At 42.4% G+C, this 20869-nt stretch overlaps 1 protein-coding gene across 1 annotated transcript in view; it reads right to left on the bottom strand.

The window, feature by feature from the left end:
* The window catches only part of MGAT4D (MGAT4 family member D), a 393296-nt gene that overhangs the window by 80112 nt on the left and 292315 nt on the right, over positions 1-20869 (bottom strand). The window contains exons 11-12 of the mRNA XM_030192245.1: positions 11227-11357; positions 7968-8075 (exon numbers count right to left, since the gene is read on the bottom strand). Coding sequence (XP_030048105.1) covers positions 7968-8075; positions 11227-11357 — 239 coding nt within the window. The remainder of the gene's footprint in view (positions 1-7967; positions 8076-11226; positions 11358-20869) is intronic.

Raw genomic sequence — 20869 nt, 5'->3', positions numbered from 1 at the left:
GATGGACCATGCAGGTCTTTTTCTGCCGTCATTTACTATGTTACTATGTATGTCACAGTGCTGATGAATGGTTTTTAAACTATTTGGAAGACAAATGCACCCAAATTAGCAATATTTAAACCTTTCTTCTTTGGTCACTTTACTACATGTATGCATGTCTACCCTTCTCATAGTATATATATGATTCATCTATTTACTATTTTTAATTGGTATTGTTTGTCTATGTTTGATACAGACCCCTGACGCAGGTGAGTGGTGGTAGGGGCTCCCCCTGAAATGGCCGCATGGGAAGTGCTTTACTTTTTTTTTTTGTATGTTAAGAAGTTGTGAAGATTACTATTGGTTCTAAAAAATTGTTTTAGTCTTCATTGAGGACTTGTGGAACGGAAGGTATTAGTTTGATACTCACATCTATATTATCATTTTTAAATACTCTTGTAAGAGTTTTCTATTGGTATGTGATTAGAGCACTTGAGTGTGGTTTTGATAAAAGCACTGTGATAAAAATTAAAAAAAACCACAGAGTGGTTCAATGATTGAGAAGCTCAACCACCCGTAGAGACTTTAATATATATGATTACCATCTTGTTTTGGGTGAGTAAATACTCTGAGAATCCTCTAAAAATAATACAAACATAAGAGGTGGACATAAGATCGTGATTGGATGTGGAGTCAAACTTTTGCCTTTGTTTTTTCTGTATCCACGTTTTAAGTCTCTGGTTTGTGGTGTGTTAGTTACTTGCCGCATGACCATTTCATGTAGAAAAGCAAGACCTAACTTTTACCTGCTGTGGTAAAAGGGGGCCTCGGAGAGCATCAAAAACACATGCTGACGCCAGTGCAAGCCCCCTTTTGATGCAGTTTGATAAAATGGGCTCTATATGTGAGATCTCTTATCATCTAAAAACAACTGGGACAGAACTCATTAGGTTTTTCCTAATATACATATATATATATATAAAAGGCTTTACTGTAATATCCTGTATTTTTCCGCTGGGGGGGTGGGGGCGGTGGAGGGAATTTTGTTTTTGACATTTTTTAACCTATCTGTACAAACTTAATATTCCTTCAGCCTTCATCAGTTGCTTCCCTGCTCTACGCCAAACCTCTAGCATCAATTTAGTGAAGGAGTTCTGCCTTGAGGGTGCTAGTCTTTTATTATGGTTATTATGGTTCAACCACATATGATCTTGTAAGAGTCTCCCACAAGGACACCTGCTCCATTGTTACCCAGTTCTTTTCCTCACCTTCCCTTCTCCTTTCCCACATCATTTTGATCTGAGCCAGTTGATCATACTAGGAGAAATTTAGAAACATAAGCCCCCTTCCACTTTAGGAAAATATAATACCCACCTCATCAATGTTGGGGGCCTCCATCGCCATATGTATAGGAACATCCTTCTCTAAACACAATCAACAGCTAACAGGAGGGACATAAACATATGTAAAATCCTTGGCAGCATATTTTTTAATGCTAGTAATGTGGCCCAGGGAGGAGAGGCATCCTTTCTCCCACAAATCCTTCAGAATCCCATCCATTAATGGCTTATAATTCTTTTTTAAATAATGACTGTAGATATCTGCACTTCCAAATAAGAGATTTCCTCAGCAATCCAATTAAAGTGAAAGGCATCTATACTAGTAAGCTCTTCTCTCTTATTGAGACATACCTTCAGTACCTCTGATCTTCCCAAGTTTACTTTAATCACTAGAGCAGCGTTTCCCAAATTGTGCACCATGGCACCCTGGTGAGCCACGGGTGGAGATCCACAGTGGGTGTGCTGGAGCCAGCTCGCAAGAGCTGGTTGTAAATTTTTTCTGAATTGTGCAAGCCAACTGTTGTGCGGCAAGAAAGGAGAAAGTGAACGGCTGACATAAAAGCAGTCGGGTCTAAGTCAGCGGAGGAGGAGGAAGAGACCTGCTGCGCAGTCAGTCACTTCCTCCTTGCCTTAGCCAGCAGGGGAGGGGAAGGAGGTATAGCCCTCTCACACCAGCTCGTGGTCGGTCCACTGCCTAAGCTCCCCCCTCCTGTGTTTATTTGTAAAAGCATATTTCTACCATCACACACAACTGCCAGCACCAGTCCCGAAACCAGAAAAGGTAGGATTCCATGCTGCTGGGGGGGGTGGGGGGGGTGGCAAAAGACCTGTGTGGCCGGGGAGGAGGGGGGCACAACATATGTGGCCATGGGGGGTGCTGTGTGCCCTGTGTGGCCTGTGTGGGGTGCAGCAAAAAATTACTTGGACACTAAGGACACTGTGAACCACTGAGCTAAACTTTGAAAAACAGCCACATATTTATTTGTTACATTTATACCCCACATTTTCCCACCTTTTTGCAGGGTCAATGTGGCTTACATAATACCGTAAAGGCGTTCACCAGTTGGTTGATAAATACAAGGTTATGTTGTGGTCGAATGAGGTAGTTGTGTATCAAGTACCATGAAGGTCGGAGGGAGTGAAGATTGTGTATTGTCCAGTAAGATCATTGGTTATGCTGTGTTGCTGGGTGTGGGGATTTACGTTGGATCGGTGAGGTAAGCCTTTTTGAAGAGGTTGGTTTTTAGTGATTTCCTGAAGTTTAGATGGTCATGGATTATTTTCACAGTTTTTGGGAGTCCATTCCATAGTTGTGCGCTTATGTAGGAAAAGCTGGATGCGTAAAAATACAGCAAAGAAAATGTTCTACTCAATGTGGAAACTCAAAAGAATCAAACCTTTCTTCCCAAGGGAAGTATTCCGCAGCCTCAGCCTAGTACAATCAATGTTGTTAAGTCATCTAGACTACTGCAATGCCATTTATGCCGGATGCAAAGAACAAATCATCAAGAAGCTTCAAACCGCTCAAAGTACAGCAGCCAGACTTATATTTGGAAAAGCGAAATACGAAAGCGCCAAACCCCTACGAGAAAAACTACACTGGCTTTCACTAAAAGAACGAATTACGTTCAAAGTCTGCACCCTGGTCCACAAAATAGTCTACGGGGAAGCCCTGACCTACATGTCAGACCTTATAGACTTGCCTATTAGGAACGCAAAAAGATCATCACGCACATTCCTCAATCTCCACTATCCTAACTGTAAAGGGGTAAAATACAAATCCACATACGCGACCAGTTTCTCGTAGCAGCTATGGAATGCTCTACCGAAGGCCATAAAAACAATGCAAAACCTAACCATCTTCCAAAGGCTACTGAAAACAGATCTTTTCAAGAAGGCATACCATCAACATCCATCTTAAATACTAAACAATACCATTATATACGATCTATACAAAACCGAACTTTTATCGCCTGACTGCTTAATCTTTTTGCTTTTAATGATCAAGCACTACCACTTTAAACCTTATGTCGAATAGGGTTTATTCTATATCCAATGACCTAATGTATGTTATAACCCAATTTATTACTCAGGAACATTCTTGCAATACCATAATGTATTCTTCTTTACCATGTATATACACACATGGTATATATATATCAAACATATAAACGGCGAGTGACCGTACTCACTCGCAAATGCGCAGTAGAGACCTTCTCTGCCCCACCCCCGCGTCAATACGTGATGACGGGGGGCAGAACACAGAGGGTCTGTACTGCGCATTTCTGAGGGAGGGACACCGCCGTCTAACGCTCCCCCCACCCGAGTCGCCGCTGCCGCCACCCACCTTGTACCCGGTCGGGCCCTCGCTCCACTATTGAAACAGCGAGGGTCCGGGAACGCAGCACTGAGCTCTGCTGAGCTGCCGACATCGCCCTTCCTTCTTCTTCTCTGCCTCTGTCCTGCCCTTGATGACATTACATCACACGAGGGCGGGACAGGCAGAGAAGAAGAACGAAGGCCGACGTCGGCAGCTCAGCAGAGCTCAGTGCTGCGTTCCCGGACCCTTGCTGTTTCAATAGCGGAGCGAGGGCCCGGCCGGGTGAAAGATGGGTGGTGACGGCTCGGGGGGGGGGGGGGGGCAGCGGCGAACTCGGCGGCGGGGGCAGGCCTTTCAACCCCCCCTTCCTATAATAGCCCGTTTTTACGGGCGCAAAGGCTATTATATATATACACCATGATCTGTTCCATATATATTATGTTCCATGTATGTTACCGTGAATGTATGCACATTAACGCAATACCATCTGTAATCATGTTAACCCGAAATGGCAACTGCCATTACGGCAAATGTAAGCCACATTGAGCCTGCAAATTGGTGGGAAAATGTGGGATACAAATGCTACAAATAAATAAAATAAATAAGTTGTTTTGTATTTGAGTCCTTTGCAATTTGGCTAATGTAAGTTTAGGTATGCTCGTGATTATCCGATTCTGTTTCTGGTTGGTAGATCTATGAGGTCTGTCATGTATCCTGGGACTACGCCGTAGATGATTTTGTGAACCAAGGTGCAGATTTTGAAGATGATCCATTCTTTAATTGGGAGCCAGTGCAGCTTTTCTCGGAGGGGTTTAGCACTTTTGAAGCGTGTTTTACCAAATATCAGCCTGGCAGCTGTGTTTTGGGCGGTTTGGAGGTTTTTTTGCGAGTTTTTCTTTACATCCCGCATAGATTCCATTGCAGTATTCTGTGTGGCTTAAGACCATTGATTGTACAAGGTTCGAAAAATTTCCCTCGGGAAGAAAGGTTTTATTCGTTTAAGTTTCCACATTGAGAAGAACATTTTCTTTATTACGGAGTTTACTTGGCTTTCAAGGGTAAGATAGCGGTCAATTGTGACGCCCAGTATTTTTAGGCTATCTTTGGTAGGGAGGGTGTGTTCTGAGGTGTTTATGGTTGCGGGTTTGTACTTGTTAAATGTTGAGATGAAAGGATGAGGCAGTGTGTTTTTTCAGTGTTCAGTTTCAGTTGGAATGAATTTGCCCAGGAGTCCATGATGTTCAGGCCGTCATTGATTTCATTAGTTATTTCTGGTAAGTCATGCATGAAGGGAATGTATATTGTGACATCATCTGCATAGATGAACGGGTTGAGGCCTTGGTTGGATAAGGACTTCGCCAGTTGGATCATCATTACATTGAAGAGTATTGGTGATAGTGGTGATCCTTGAGATACTTCGCAGGTAGCTTTCCAAGGTGGAGATAATGTTTGAGTTTGATTTTACTTGGTACGTTCTGGTGGTTAGGAAGCCCTTTATCCAGTTAAGTACATTTCCAACAATCCTGACGTGGCCAAGGAGTCTTAGTTGTGGTTCAGCATGTTGAATGCGCTCCACATGTCGAATTGGAGAAGAAGTATACTTTTGCATACAGCTATTTCTTGCTTGAATTTGGCCAGGAGAGTGACTAGAACAGTTTCAGTACTGTGGTGGGGGAGGAATCCTGACTGTGAATTGTGTAATATTGAGAACTTCTCCATGTATTCCGTAAGCTGTTTGGTCACCAAGCTCTCCATCAATTTGACTACTAGCGGGATAGACACGACTGGGCGGTAATTGGTTAGATCGTTTGTACTTTTCTTGGTGTCTTTTGGTATTGGGGTGAGTAGGATGTTGCCATATTCCTTGGGGAAGAGACCTTGTTGTAGCATGAAGTTTAGGTGAGATGTTAGGTCTTCTATGAAGCGGTCGCAGCGGATTTAAGTAGGTGACTGGGACATGTATCCAGTTTATAGTGGGTGTTGGCAAACCTATGAGTCACTTTTTTAACTGTTTCAGTGGTGAGGAGAGTAAATGTTGACCAGATACGGTCAGCTGGGCATCCATCAGGGGTTAGGGTCCAGGTCAATGAAGAAGTTTTCGATGTCGGTGTTGTGCTGAGGAAGTTTGCTGCGTAATTTTATTATTTGTTCATTAAAGTAGTTAGCAAGTTTGTCTGCGGGTGGGATGTCTGTATCAGATGTGGTGATGGGGGTGGTGTCTAATAATTTATTTACGAGTTGATATAGCTTTTTCAGATCTTTGTAATCCGGTCCTATTTTAATTTTATAATAGGGCCTTTTGGTTTGTCTTATTGTGTATTTGTATTTTCTGTGTATTTGTTTCCATGCATTGAGTGTATGTTCATCTTTTGTTTTTTTCAATGCTCGTTCAAGTTTCCTGGTTTGTGTTTTGAGTTTTTTAAATTCGTCATTGAACCATGGTATCGAGTTTTGTCTCCTTGATATTCTTGTCTTTAAGGGTGCGATTTTGTTTAGTACGCTTCTGCATCTATCCTCCCAATGGTTGAGGTAGTTTATGGAGTCCATTCGGGTATTCCAGTCGTTGTCATATAACAGTTGCCAGAATGCTTGTGGATCTATTTGCCATCTCGTGGTGTAAGTTGTGTGTGCTGGTGTGTGGTTTAATCCCTTCTTCTGCCAGTCTAGAGATAAATTCAGTTTGTAGTAGTCGGTCCAAGGTGTTTCTGTCCATTTAATGTCTGTTATTAATAGGTTATAATCTGTGGACAGTTTGTGTGATACGTTTCTGTGGTAAGAGGTCTAGTGTGTGTCCCTTGATGTGGGTGGCTTGCATGTGATGCCATTTGAGATCCCAGGACTGTAGGAAGTCTTTGCATTCACGTGCGTTGGTAAAGTTGGGGTCTTCCAAGTGAAGGTTTATGTCACCTAGTATTAATGTATTGGAGTTGTTTACACAAGTGTTCGAGATGAAGTCCGTGAAAACAGGCTGGCTTTTGTTCCAGTTACTGGGCGGTCTGTAGAACAGGACGCAGTTCAGATGATCAATCAGGGATTTGTTTTGGATTCTGAATGATGCAATTTCTAGTTGGGGTGTTAAGGATACGGCGATGGTTTCAATGGTGAATTGGGTTCGGTAGATTATTGCTATGCCTCCTCCTCTCTTTTCCGTTCTGGTCCAGTGGGTGATTTTGTAGCCTGGGTGGCATAGTTCAAGGATTATGGGGTCCTTTTGATTGTGGATCCACGTTTCGTTGATGAAGATAAGATCAAGGTTTTCTGAGCTAATCCAATCTGATATTGTTGTTGTTTTGTTAACTACGGACCTAGCATTGATGTAGCCCACTTGGATATTTTGGTATGGGGCTGCTAGGTTTGGTGACGTGTGGATTTTTATTAGTGTCGTTCCTTGGGTGGTGTATGTTTGTTGTGATCTTTCCTTCCGTTTTGTTGGTGTTGTCCGTGTTTGGATAGTCTTCCTTTAATTTGATGGGTGTCAGTTTGGTGAAGTGTGGAGTGTTTGATCAGCCTTTGGTGATTTTGTAGAATGGTTATATTATGCCATCCTTCTGATTTTGAGAGAGATAATTTACAAATTTTTAGAACCCTGAAAAAATCCGGATAGTTGGCAATCCTAGTTTCCTGAATCCTGAGCACATCTGACGGGGCCCCCCTAAAACTTTTGGAGATTCAGTATAAGTACATAAGCACTGCCACGCTGGGAAAAGACCAAAGGTCCATCAAGCCCAGCACTCTGTCTCCGACAGCGGCCAATCCAGGCCCCAAGAACCTGGCAAAAACCCCAAATTTAATAACTATCAATGGACTATTCACTGAAGGCCCTGCAAAGCGGGATTACTCATTTGCACCAATTGTGCAGTCTGCTCTTTTGCTGATAATGGAAGGGAACAACTGGAATCTGAGGTACAAATAGAATGTTGGTAGGGCAGGATGAAGGTTCAATGAATATCTTGAATGCCCTGACCTAATCGCATGCCACTGCTAGTCAGATTTTCAGAATAGCCACAATGAATATACATGAGGTAGGTCTGCATACACACCCTCCACTGTATGTGAATGTATCTCATGCATATTCATTTTGGATATCCTGAAAACCTGACTGGCTAGGTACGACTTAAGGACTGGGTTGAAAACCACTGTCTCAGAGTACTGAAGTAACCTTTATGTCTTGGAATAATGTATTTAAAATAAAATTGCTGAAAAGCCTAGTGCAGAAAAATGAATTCTAGTAAATATTGCAATTTATAAAAAAAAATCTTTATAGAAAATTAACATTTATATACGAGATAATTTGTACAAATTAATTTTTATGCCAAGATGAATCTTACTTTTAAATTCTGGATTTTTCCTTCTAGAGATGAATGTGTTCCCACATGCTGAAAGAGAGATGGGCGATAACGGATACGCAAATTATCCTTTTGTCTACTACAGTGTTTCTGTAAAGAAAACAATGGATGTAAAAAACATTTTACAAAGTAAACATTCCAATTTGCAGAATGGGTACTCTTGTTGTTTGTATTTTCCCATGATATAGAGGGGGAAGATGTTATGGGGAGGATGTTGAATAATGTAAATAAATATAACATAGTTTGAACAGGAATACCCTCTGGAATAGGTTAAGACATATAGAGGCGTATTTTCAAAGTTACACAGAGGCGTATTTTCAAAGCACATAGGGGCCCTTTTACAGATAATATGGCTGCCGGCAATAGTCCCGCCCCAAGTGCGCGCCATTTCCGGGGGGAAAAGAAAACACCCAAAAATGGCTTGCACTGCATCAGGAATTGCCATGTGCTGCCCAGTTACCGCCAGGTTAGTGCGGGAGCCCTTATCGCCATCTCAATGGGTGGTGGTAAGGGCTCCCCGTAACATGGCCATGCAGTAAGAGTTCTCTTACCGCATGGCCATGAGTGCCTGGGGTCTTTTTACCTGCTGTGGTAAAAAGGGCCCTGGTGCGAAGGAAAAACATCCCCTTAGACTTAAAAAGTTATGTGGAGGGGCATTTTTGATATGACGTCTAAGTCCACCGTTGGACGTTTTGCTAAAAAGTGGAGAATATAGTCATTTTCAAAATAGAAATGCCTTATCTTTTTTTTCCCCAAAAAATGGTATTTGCTAGATGATTTTGTGTTCTATGCATTTACCTTTTTGGTCCATTTTCAAAAAAATCCTGTCCAAGTGAAACACGAACAAAATCAAGCCATTGGGATGTAGGAGGAGCCAGCATTCTTAGTAGACTGGCCACAAAGACATCCCAGGAGAGCAATTGGGTATCCTAGGGGGCACTGCAGTGGATTTCAAATAAATACTCCCATGTACACACGTACAAAAGGAATTGTTCCAAAAGCTTTTAAAGAAGCTCTGGATAAACCATACTTGAAGAAGCCCTCACTCGAGCCCCTCTCTCCAAGCAATTACCGTCCAGTTTCCAACCTCCCATTTCTGGCTAAGATATTGGAAACTATTGTGTTTTCACAATTACAATCGTTCTCAGAATCTATTAACGCATTACATCCTAGACACTCAGGCTTCAGGTGAGGCTATAGCACAGAGAAAATACTAGCAGCTCTCCTAAGTGAATTACATTCTACACTTGAACAAGGTCATATTGCTTTGATTATCTCTCTGGACCTCTCCCTCTACACACCTTCAAGGTCACTAAGATCCTCCCAAGGAGTTTCCCTAACCACACCCTCTCCAAAGGACATCACATGATGTGATACCCACAAGTGAGCCTTCTCCGGAGTAGCCCCCACACTCTGGAATGCACTGCCTGAAAGGCTTCACTTAACACAACACTATCTCTACTTCAGGAAGCAGGTGAAAGCTGGCTCTTCAACCAGGCCTTTAACAGAAGACGTAAATGACACCGGCTGAACATATTATAGGAGGATAAGGTTATCCACTCCTACTCTAGCCAAGATAATGTTCAAGCAACTTTCTGACCTCACTTGCAACTCTCTAACTAGTCCCTTATTTTCTTATAGATAAGATAGAGTAACAGGAGTAAGAATTTTTTCCATCTTTGCTTATACCCTATGCTGTCTATTAAAATGTTTTATTGTGTTGGCATTATAATGTAGCACACTATGCCATACTTTGTACTGTTCTTTCAATATTTTTACTGCTGTAATTGTCTGTTACTTATGTTTGACTTATTCTTGCTGTACACCGCCTTGAGTGAATTCCTACTACTACTACTTAGCATTTCTATAGCGCTACAAGGGTTACGCAGCGCTGTACAAGTTAAGACATGGGGAAGGACAGTCCCTGCTCAAGAGAGCTTACAATCTAAGGGTAATAAGCTATGTAGTCAGTGTAGGTATCATGAATGGGGAAGGTGGTTAGGCGCCAAAAGCAAGGGAGAAGAGATGGGCTTTGAGTAAGGACTTGAAGATGGGCAGGGAGGGCGCATGGCGTATGGGCTCGGGGAGTCTGTTCCAGGCATAAGGTGATGCGAGGCAGAAGGGGTGGAGTCTGGAGTTAGCGGTGGTGGAGAAGGGTACAGATAGGAGTGATTTGTCCTGAGAGCGGAGGTTACGGGTGGGGACATAGGGGAGAGGAGGGAAGAGAGGTAATGGGGGGCTGCAGATTGAGTGCATTTGAAGGTCATTAGGAGAAGCTTGAACTGTATACGGTAGCGGATCGGGAGCCAGTGAAGCGACTTGAGGAGAGGGGTGATATGAGAGTATCGGTTCACGCGGTAGATAAGACGTGCGGCGGAATTTTGGACAGATTGAAGGGGGGATAGGTGGCTAAGCGGGAGACCAGCGAGGAGAAGGTTGCAATAGTCAAGACGAGAGGTAAAGAGTGAGTGGACGAGGGTTCGGGTGGTCTGTACAGAGAGGAATGGGCGAATTTTGCTAATATAGAGGAAGAAGCGACAGGTCTTAGCTGTCTGCTGGATATGGGCAGAGGAGAGGGAGGAGTCGAAAGGCGGTAAATAAATCCAAATAAATAAATATGATCACTGATCCCAGTGGACTCAACACCATTACCTCTCATACTAAGTCCTATATTCTACTAAGGGCTCCATCTAAAATTGCTCCCCCTCCTGTTGGTTTTTGTACCAGTTCTCTGTTCTGAGTTTTCTGCATTTTGTTATACTGGATTGCAATAATTTTGCTCCAACTCACTTTGAATATTTCTGTAAAAAAGGAAGCAATAATTAAGCATATATAGAGGCTCATTTTCAAAGCACATGACTTACGAAGTTACATAGGTTATTATAGGGCTCATTTTCAAAGAAGACTTACAAAGTTACATAGAGGCATATTTTCAAAGCACTTAGCCTTCCAAAGTTCCATAGGTTTCTATGGAACTTTGGAAGGCTAAGTGCTTTGAAAATATGCCTCATAGTAACCTAGGGAACTTTGTAAGTCTTTGAAAATATGCCTCTATATAACTTTGTAAGTCTATATGCTTTGAAAATGAGCACCATAGTATACAAGGGGGAGCCAATAAATAAAAAGAATTTAAGTATTGCATCAAATCAGTAAATGTTCACCCTTTCTGACTCCCCATAGATGTTTATAATCCTCTATTTTCTGATAATGAAAAATTTAGACATGAAGAATATGTACTTACAGCATCTTTCTCTGGATTACATACTTTGACCCATAGTAAATGGTCAAGGAGCCAGTCTATAGGCTTATCTTTATAGAACATCAAAAAAAATTCTGCTATCAATGGCACATCTTTGGCTTTGAACAACTTTCCTGAAAAAAGAAAGAGAAGGAAGAAATGTAAAGCAATGAGCTTTTTCAGAGGACAGTAGGGTAAGAAGCCACACATTTGTTTGGTGGGGGGTGGAGGGGAAGGAGGAGGATACTAAGTACATAATACCAATATCAGATATTTCTGGAAAGCTGTTCAATTTTTCTTTAATCTAGAGAGCTTTCTAGATTACCTGAACTCTAACTTTGCCAGCATTGTCATGTTGGTCTCCTTAATCTTTGTCATGCTGGTGAGGAAAACGTGAGCCCTTGGGCCACTGCTGAGGAGCGGCAGCGGCAGGCAATTCACCCAAACAGGAGGCGAGGCAGACCACAGACAGACGGGCAGAGGCCGGACTGGAGCAGCTGAACAGGAACAGAAGCACTAAGCAGCAGCAGGAGAATAGTCCATGAAACGAGCAGGGTCTTACCGGCAGGCAGCAAAGCAAAAGGGAAACCAGGAAGCCAACAGAGTCTATAGGCTGGCGACAATCAATAGAATAATCCAGGAACACAGCAGAGTCTGGACAGGCTGCAGACAGTAGAATAAACCAGGAAATCAGCAGGGTCAAAGGCAGGCGGCAATCAGTAGAATAATCCAGGAAATCAGCAGAGTCAAAGGCAGGCGGCAATCAGTAGAATAATCCAGGAAAACAGCAGAGTCAAAGACAGGCAAAGCAAGCTTTCAGGGCAGGAACCGAAACAGACCAACAAGGACAAGAACACAACTGAAGACCTCTGTTGCCAAGGCAAAGCCTGAAAGTTCCCAGGTGCTTAATAAAGGCAACATACAAGGGAGTTCACCAGGTAAGGGTGCTGCTAAGTTCCAAAAATCCCAAGACAGTCTGGAAGGCTGGAAGATCTGGACCGGACTAACATGGCTTCTGGAACATGGGAAACAGACAGTACCTCGCAGCCACCAGGTCTAACCACCAGGTGGCGAGATGCATGAGAGCATTAAACATGGGCACAATCGTGACAATCTTATTTAAAAATAAATTATTAATAAAAAAAACAAAGAGATTCAAAGTGGAAGCACAGAGGTGTAGTTGTGCAGTGCTCCTACTGTATTTTCTCCTGCATTTTAATTGCCTTAATAGAGAGGCCAGAAACAAAGCCAAGGTGCAGAGTACCTCCTTTACACCTTGTTACTCTTACTATCAGACCAAAAGACACTTTTGTTAACCAGTCCAAGGTGTTGGTGTCCTCTACAGCAAGCTTGTATTTAGCCCTGGGGGCAGAGAAGAGGTTCTCCAGTGTTCTGGGATCTGGATACCACCCTTAGTCCAGAATTGCAATTTCCTCCAATGAAACAGTAGAGCAACATTTCCAGCATGTCATCAGTAGCAGCACTGCCAGATGTACATGCTGTTCTCTTAGAACCCTCTCTTGCCCAGGAAAAAGGAAGCCCAAACAAGTACTCAGGGAAATAATATAATCGAAAAAATACCAAGGGAAAAGTTCCTAATAATCACATCAACCAAATAATCCACAGTAACTCAAAAAATGCAAACCAATATTTTACTACTATTACTATTTATCATTTCTAAAGCCCTACTAGACGTACACAGCACTGTACACTTGAACATGAAGAGACAGTTCCTGCTCAACAGAGCTTACAATCTAATTAGGACAAACACGACAAATAATATAAATATGTATATGCTGTGCTCAGAATCAAATGTAAAAATCAGCAAGGGTATAAATACCCATAATCACTGATTGCTTAGTTTTTAAGAGTATAATGGTTCCAAAGACCATTGAATGTGTTGCAGTAAAAGATCAACACCTTATCTATTTTGGAACATTGGGGTTTCCTGAAGAAGCTTTATATGAAACACAGTCTATGTTAGGACCCCAGAGAAGTGAAATGATTCCTTTGATCTTGTGATAATAATTTGGACATACAATATACAAATATGCTCTGTTCGCAAAATGACCTGCTATGGTTTATAGTTTATATGAACCGTACAAATCTTTTGGACTGTTTGATCACCGTATGGACATTTTATAACACTAGTGGTGATACAAGTGTGCAATGACTGAAATAGTGGAGGATATTGCGAATCCAGTGATCAGGGGTATTTATACCTGTGTATACCTTGAGGCTTTTCCTTCTTTACAAAAAGACGTACTGTTTTCACGTATACTCATTTTTTAACTGAGTGGGTCATTAGTTGTGTTACGTGGGTTTTATTTTCTTGGCCCTAAACTTTGGAATGATCTCCCTACTATCATACACTCTGAACCCTCCTTTAAAAAAAGTCAAGACTCTCCATAAAACACACTTTTTCTCCAACGCCTTTGGTATCAACTCCCAGTGAGACTATTTCTTGACTAGGGTTTTTCCGTTATGAATATTATTTTAAAAAAAATTTATGTCCCTATTTTGCATGTTATCTGTCCTGTCTCAATGAAATTCTTTTTTTTTTTCTCTCTTTTCTTCTTTTTTTCTCTGTTTTAAAATGTATTATTTTTGCATTGTTTTTAGTTTTGTAAACCGCCCTGACCTGTTTGTTCAGATAGGACAGTATAGCAAACTTTAATAAACGGTGTAGAAAACATGAAAAAGGATCTGAAAAAGCTAGAAGAATGGTCTAAGGTTTGGCAATTAAAATTCAATGCGAAGAAATGCAAAGTAACATAGTAACATAGTAGATGATGGCAGAAAAAGACCTGCACGGTCCATCCAGTCTGCCCAACAAGATAACTCATATTTGCTGCTTTTTGTGTATACCCTACTTTGATTTGTACCTGTGCTCTTCAGGGCACAGACCGTATAAGTCTACCCAGCACTATCCCTGCCTCCCAACCACCGGCTCTGGCACAGACCGTACAAGTCTGTCCAGCACTATCCCTGCCTCCCAACCACTAGTCCCGCTTCCCACCACCGGCTCTGGCACAGACCGTATAAGTCTGCCTAGCACTATCCCCGCCTCCCAACCACCAGCCCCTCCTCCCAACCACCGGCTCTGGCACAGACCGTATAAGTCTGCCCAGCACTATCCTCACCTCCCAACCACCAGCCCTGCCTCCCAACCACCGGCTCTGGCACAGACCGTACAAGTCTGTCCAGCACTATCCCCGCCTCCCAACCACCAGTCCCGCTTCCCACCACCGGCTCTGGCACAGACCGTATAAGTCTGCCCAGCACTATCCCAGTCTCCCAACCACCAGCCCTGCTTCCCGATCTTGACTAAGCTCCTGAGGATCCATTCCTTCAGCAGGAACGGATGGGGAGAGGGATCTTGGGGTGACAGTATCTGAGGATCTGAAGGCAATGAAACAGTGTGACAAGGCGGTGGCCGTAGCTAGGTTACTAGGCTATATAGAGAGAGGTGTGACCAGCAGAAGAAAAGAGGTGTTGATGCCCCTGTACAAGTCATTGGTGAGACCCCACCTGGAGTATTGTGTTCAGTTTTGGAGGCCATATCTTGCTAAGGATGTAAAAAGAATTGAAGCGGTGCAAAGAAAAGCTACGAGGATGGTATGGGATTTGCGTATGAGGAGAGACTTGCGGACCTGAACATGTATACCCTGGAGGAAAGAAGAAACAGGGGTGATATGATACAGACGTTCAAATATTTGAAAGGTATTAATCCGCAAACAAACCTTTTCCGGAGATGGGAAGGCGGTAGAACAAGAGGGCATGAAATGAGATTGAAGGGGGGCAGACTCAAGAAGAATGTCAGGAAGTATTTTTTCACGGAGAGGGTGGTGGATGCTTGGAATGCCCTCCCGCGGGAGGTGGTGGAGATGAAAACAGTAACAGAATTCAAACATGCATGGGATAAACATAAAGGAATCCTGTGCAGAAGGAAGGGATCCTCAGGAGCTTAGCCTAGAATGGGTGGCAGAGCTGGTGGTTGGGAGGCGGGGCTAGTGCTGGGCAGACTTATATGGTCTGTGCTGGGGCTGGTGGTTGGGAGGCGGGACTAGTGCTGGGCAGACTTATACGGTCTGTGCCAGAGCCGGTGGTGGGAGGCGGGGATAGTGCTGGGCAGACTTATACGGTCTGTGCCACAGCTGGTGGTGGGAGGCGGGACTGGTAGTTGGGAGGCGGGGATAGTGCTGGGCAGACTTATAGGGTCTGTGCCAGAGCTGGTGGTTGGGAGGCGGGGTTGGTGGTTGGGAGGCGGGGCTAGTGCTGGGCAGACTTATATGGTCTGTGCTGGGGCTGGTGGTTGGGAGGCGGGACTAGTGCTGGGCAGACTTATACGGTCTGTGCCAGAGCCGGTGGTGGGAGGCGGGGATAGTGCTGGGCAGACTTATAGGGTCTGTGCCAGAGCTGGTGGTTGGGAGGCGGGGTTGGTGTTTGGGAGGCGGGGATAGGGCTGGCCAGACTTATACGGTCTGTGCACTAAAGAGGACACTACAAATAAAAAAGTAGCACATATGAATTTATCTTCTTGGGCAGACTGGATGGACCGTGCAGGTCTTTTTCTGCCGTCATCTACTATGTTACTATGTTATATGAGAAGAGACCAGAAGACCTGAATATGTATACCCTAGAGCAGAGGCTTTCAACCCAGTTGAATATTTTAGATCTTACTAGTGTAAAACTCATGGAAGGGGACTTTATTTGGGCTTTCCCACAGCAGACCTCAATAACTTCCTGAACACCTCCAAAATGCAAAGATTCTTGCCATCTTGTTTTCACTTCTGACTGTGGAAACATTCTCTCCCTTTGCCCTTCCCTCCTTCCTGCAGTAACTCAAAAAATGCAAACCAATATTTGAAATAATATAAATATATATATAGTGTGCTCAGAATAAATTGGAAAGATCAACTCCTATTATTAAACTTCGTTTATTATTAACTCCCAGAAGGGTTATAGATGAGGAGGACAATATTTTAACCTATGTAACAAAATACACCAGCAGCTCCTTGAGAAATGTCCGTGCTGTCCATAAGCACTGGCCCTTGTTACAGTCTATTGAGACCTGTAAGGACTATTCATTGAAGTTTGCCTATAGTAGGGATAACAACCTAAAGGAACTCTTTTGTCCTTCCACCCTTCCCACAGTAATCCAAGAGGTCAGTCTAAGGGCTAAGGGTCGGCACATGAAGTGTGGGGCATGTTCAGTCTGTGACTTGATGTTAGAAACTTCAGAATTCATTAATCCTGCCACTAACTGGAAATATTATTTGAAACAGCAGACTTCACGTAAATCTGAGAGTGATTTACTGTTTACAATGTCCATGTAATAAGATTTATGTGGGACAGACATCAAGAATGTTAGAACTCCACCTTATTGAGCATAAGAGAACGATTCAAACGCATAAAACCAATTTACCTCTAGTAGTTCATTGTACTGAATACCAACATGTTTTTGAGGATTTGAAATGCATGGTGTTACAAGTTTATCCTTTCAAAAGAGGAGGGGATTTTCGAAGGGTGTTACTTCAGCGGGAACAAGAATGGATTTTTCGTTTTAAGTCACTGGAACCTGAAGGGTTGTGAATTGAATGGAGTCTTTTTTTTGAACCCTGCTTTGATTGGTCAGGTTTGTTAGATGCATCTGACATCCTTGAGAGCTATTTAAAGCCGCCATTTTCATAAGTGTGGCATCGCCAGACAGTGGTCTATAGTAGGAATGCTGTCATTGAAGTACGAATGAAGTGATTTAAATGTGAAAAGATTGCACAGTTGGTGTTTGGACACTTAGGAAGTCTTTGTTTATTTGCAGCCCCTGTTAGACTGGACCCTGATGCAGCATAGCCCATTGGAATTGGGGCGAAACGCTGGCCACCATTGGTCTGGGGTGTTCCACAGCAAAATTGATTCAGTGCACCAAGGGATCACAGCAGCGCGAACTGTGGGTTTAAGTGGAGACTGCATATGTAAACGACTGTGAATAAGTACAAGCCTGAATCTTGAGTAGAACACTTGAATGATTTGTTTTGAAAGCACTTACCACTGTGGTTTTTTAGGCACGTTTTTGAGCCTATGATCAGGACAGATCATATTGACTATTTGTTAGGTCATATTGATCTCCAATAGCCCGCTAGACCTTTATTGTCAGGAGTTCCTTGAGGCTTTTCCTTCTTTACAATAAGACATGTACTGTTTTCATGTATACTCATTTTTTAACTGAGTGGGTCATTAGTTGTGTTACTTGGGTTTTCAGTTTTGTGATTTCACTTCCACTTTTTTGAGATATAACAAGAAAATAAAAGGCAGAATGACGAGTGGATTCCAAATGTGCTAATTTAGAAGTGGGAAGAACCAAACGGTGAGAGTAGAGGGAACTTGAAGCCATGTAGGGAATGATCACAGAGGAGAGGAAAGAGGGGAAAACAGTGTGATAAACCTTATGAACTAAACAGAGAATCTTGAAAAAAAGACTGATAAGGGAAAGGCAACCAGTGAGGTCGAAGAAACAGAGGAGTGACATGGTCAGAACGTTTGGCCTTGCAGAGAAAAGTAGGAATTGTGATGAGTTTTTAGTCTTTTCTGTTGAGAATTTTGGAGGCCTGCAAAGACAGAATTACAATAATTGATTTTGGAAATGACAAGCGCATGAACCAGGGCATGCAATGAGCAAAGTCAAAGTAAGAACGAATGGAGTGGAGTCGATGAAGAGAACAGAATCCTGATTTAAGAACAGAAGAAATGTGTTGAGAAAAAGAAAGGTGGGAGCCCAGAGTGCCACCTAAATAGCGGAAGGTATTAACAAGTTGTACTGATTGGTTTAAAAGAGTCAGATAACATGTAAGGGGTAAGAAGAGATCCAGTGATCCTGCATGCAGTGGTCTTATTCGGGTTAAGAATTAGTCTATGATCTGTGAGCCAAGATAAGACAGAGTTGAGACAGGAATGAACAACAGAAAGATCAATTTGATACGGGGAAAAAGGAAAAATAAGAGAATATCATCAGTGTAAATGTAGAAATTTACAATAAGGTCACGGAGAAGTGAAGCAAGCAGACTAAGGTAAATGTTAAACAAGAGAGGTGAGAGAACAGAACCCTGGGGAACACCATATCAATGTTTTTTGGGAGAAATGGATGATCCTGAGAATTTGCGGTCAGACAGGAAAGAGGAGAACCATATTAGAGCAGTAGCTGAGACACCAACCTCAGAGAGCCAATGAAGAAGAAAAGAAAGATCAACAGCATCAAGTGCAGATGACAGATCAAGTGAAATTACTAACGAAATTTTGTGCTGGCCATGGGTGGAATGTAGGTTGCTTAGTAAAGATGTCTTTTAGTACACGCCACATATTATTTCTGCCTTCTTCTAAACTGCCTCAAGTCTTGTTATCCTTAGCAAGACATGGCCTCCAAAACTGGACACAAAACTTCAAATGGGGCCTCACTAGCATCATCAAGTATGCATATGTAGTAGCACATCATACCTTATGATATAAGTTTATCTTGTTGGGCAGATTGGATAGACTGTAGAGGTCTTTATCTGCTGTCACCTACTATGTTATGATACTATGTTATGTAACTTTGTATTGAGGCAGCAACATCTCCTTTCTTCTACTAGATATGCCTTTCTCTATGCAGCCTAATATCCTCATCCTTCGGGTTATGGCTATTACCTTGTCTCACTGGTTTTTTTGGGTTTTTTTGCTTTAAGATCCTCTGACACGATCACCCAAAGGTCCTTCTCTTGGTCTGTGCTTATCAGCCTCTCATCTCCTAGGAAATACAGCTCTTTTGATTTTCTATACCCCCTGTGCATTACTCTGCACTTCTTCAGATCAAATTTTAACTGCCAAACAGTAGACCTTTCTTCTAATCATTTTAGATCACTTCTTATATTGTACACTTTCTCTAGTCTGTCTGATCTGTTGTAAATCTTTGTGTCATCCACAAAAAGGCAAACTTTTCCTTCTAACCCTTCAATAATGTCACTCACACTGAATGCACTGATCCTTGAGGCACTCCACTACTCACCCTTCTTTCCTTCAACCAAAATTCATTGATCACCACCCTCTGTCATCCAATACTGAATCCAATACTGATACTTGAGGCACTCCACTACTCACCCTTCTTTCTTCCAACTGAAATCCATTGATCACCAACCTCTGTCATCCAATACTGAATCCAATACTGATACTTGAGGCACTCCACTACTCACCCTTCTTTCTTCCAACTGAAATCCATTGATCACCAACCTCTGTCATCTATCAGTCAACCACTTTCTAATCCAGTTCACCACTTTGGGTCCTAATTTCAGTCTGTTCAATTTGTTCACAAGCTTCCTATATGAGGAACTGTGTCAAAGGCTTTGCTGAAATCTAAATAGACCACATATAGCAAGTGCCCTGATGCAGTTCTCTGGTCACCCAGTCAAAAATCAGATTCATTTGACATGATATTCCTTTGGTAAACCCATGTTGCCTTAGATCTTGTAAGGCATTGGAATCTAGAAATTTTACTAGCCTTTCCTTCAGCAGTGCCGTCATTATTTTTCCAGCTACCAAAGTGAGGATTACTGACCTGTAATTTCCAACTTCTCTGTCACTATTTTTGTGGAGAGGGACCACTTTCATGCTTCTCCAATCCCACAGAACCTCCCCCGTCTACAAGGATTTATTATACAAGTCTTTAAGAGGGCCCATCAGAACTTCTTTGAGCTCCTTCAATATGCTTGGGTGTTATGTCATTTGGATCCATGCCTTTGTCCACTTTTAGTTTTTCCAGCTTTTCATGAACACTTTCTTTCATGAATGTTGCAATACCTACTCCAGCTTTTCATGAACACTTTCTTTCATGAATGTTGCAATACCTACTCCACTCCCCTATATGCTTTTTGTCAGCCGACAGAGGTTCTTCTCTAAGATTTTTTTCTATGAACACAGAATTATTTGCCAAATATGTCTGCCTTTTCCTCATCACTCTACACATATTGGTTCTCAGCTACTTTCAGTCTCACAATTCCATTTCTAGCCTTCCTCCTTTCCCCAATATGCCTGGGAAAAAGTCTTGTCACTTTATGTTTCTAGTAATTTTTTTCCTCCACCTGTGCTTTTGCTGGTCATATTTCTCTATTCACGTCTTTGAGTTTTATGTGGTATTCGTTTCTGTGTTCTTTTTGCATTCTTCTCTATTTCATAAATGCCAACTGTTTGGTTTCCTTTTCCTCTTGCTTTTGGTTACATTTCTCATATAGAGATCTATTTTTATAGCTCCTTTAAGCTTCAACCACTGATGTTCCATTTCTCTTACATCCTCCCATCCTGCTAGGACTTTTTTTTCAGGTACTCCGTCATTCTACTCAAGGCAGCATGTTTGAAATCCAGAATTGAGTTTTGTGTGTCTACATTCTGCTTTAGCACCTATAATAATGATCACCATTGCAGGGGGGGAGGGGGCACACCCATTCGGACATTAGACACATTTCTACTACTACTATTTATCATTTCTATAGCGCTACAATGCATACACAGCGCTGTACACCAGCACAAGATTGTTCTCTGGTGGGTTCTGTCACCATTTGCCTGAAAAGAACACTCTGAAAGGCATCCATTTCATAATCCATTTTTGATTATACAGATTGAA

This window comes from Microcaecilia unicolor, chromosome 2 (assembly GCF_901765095.1).
Source record: "Microcaecilia unicolor chromosome 2, aMicUni1.1, whole genome shotgun sequence".
Classification (NCBI taxonomy): domain Eukaryota; kingdom Metazoa; phylum Chordata; class Amphibia; order Gymnophiona; family Siphonopidae; genus Microcaecilia; species Microcaecilia unicolor.
The sequence above is the reverse complement of the archived record's forward strand: the minus strand, read 5'-3'. Positions and strand labels throughout refer to the sequence as shown.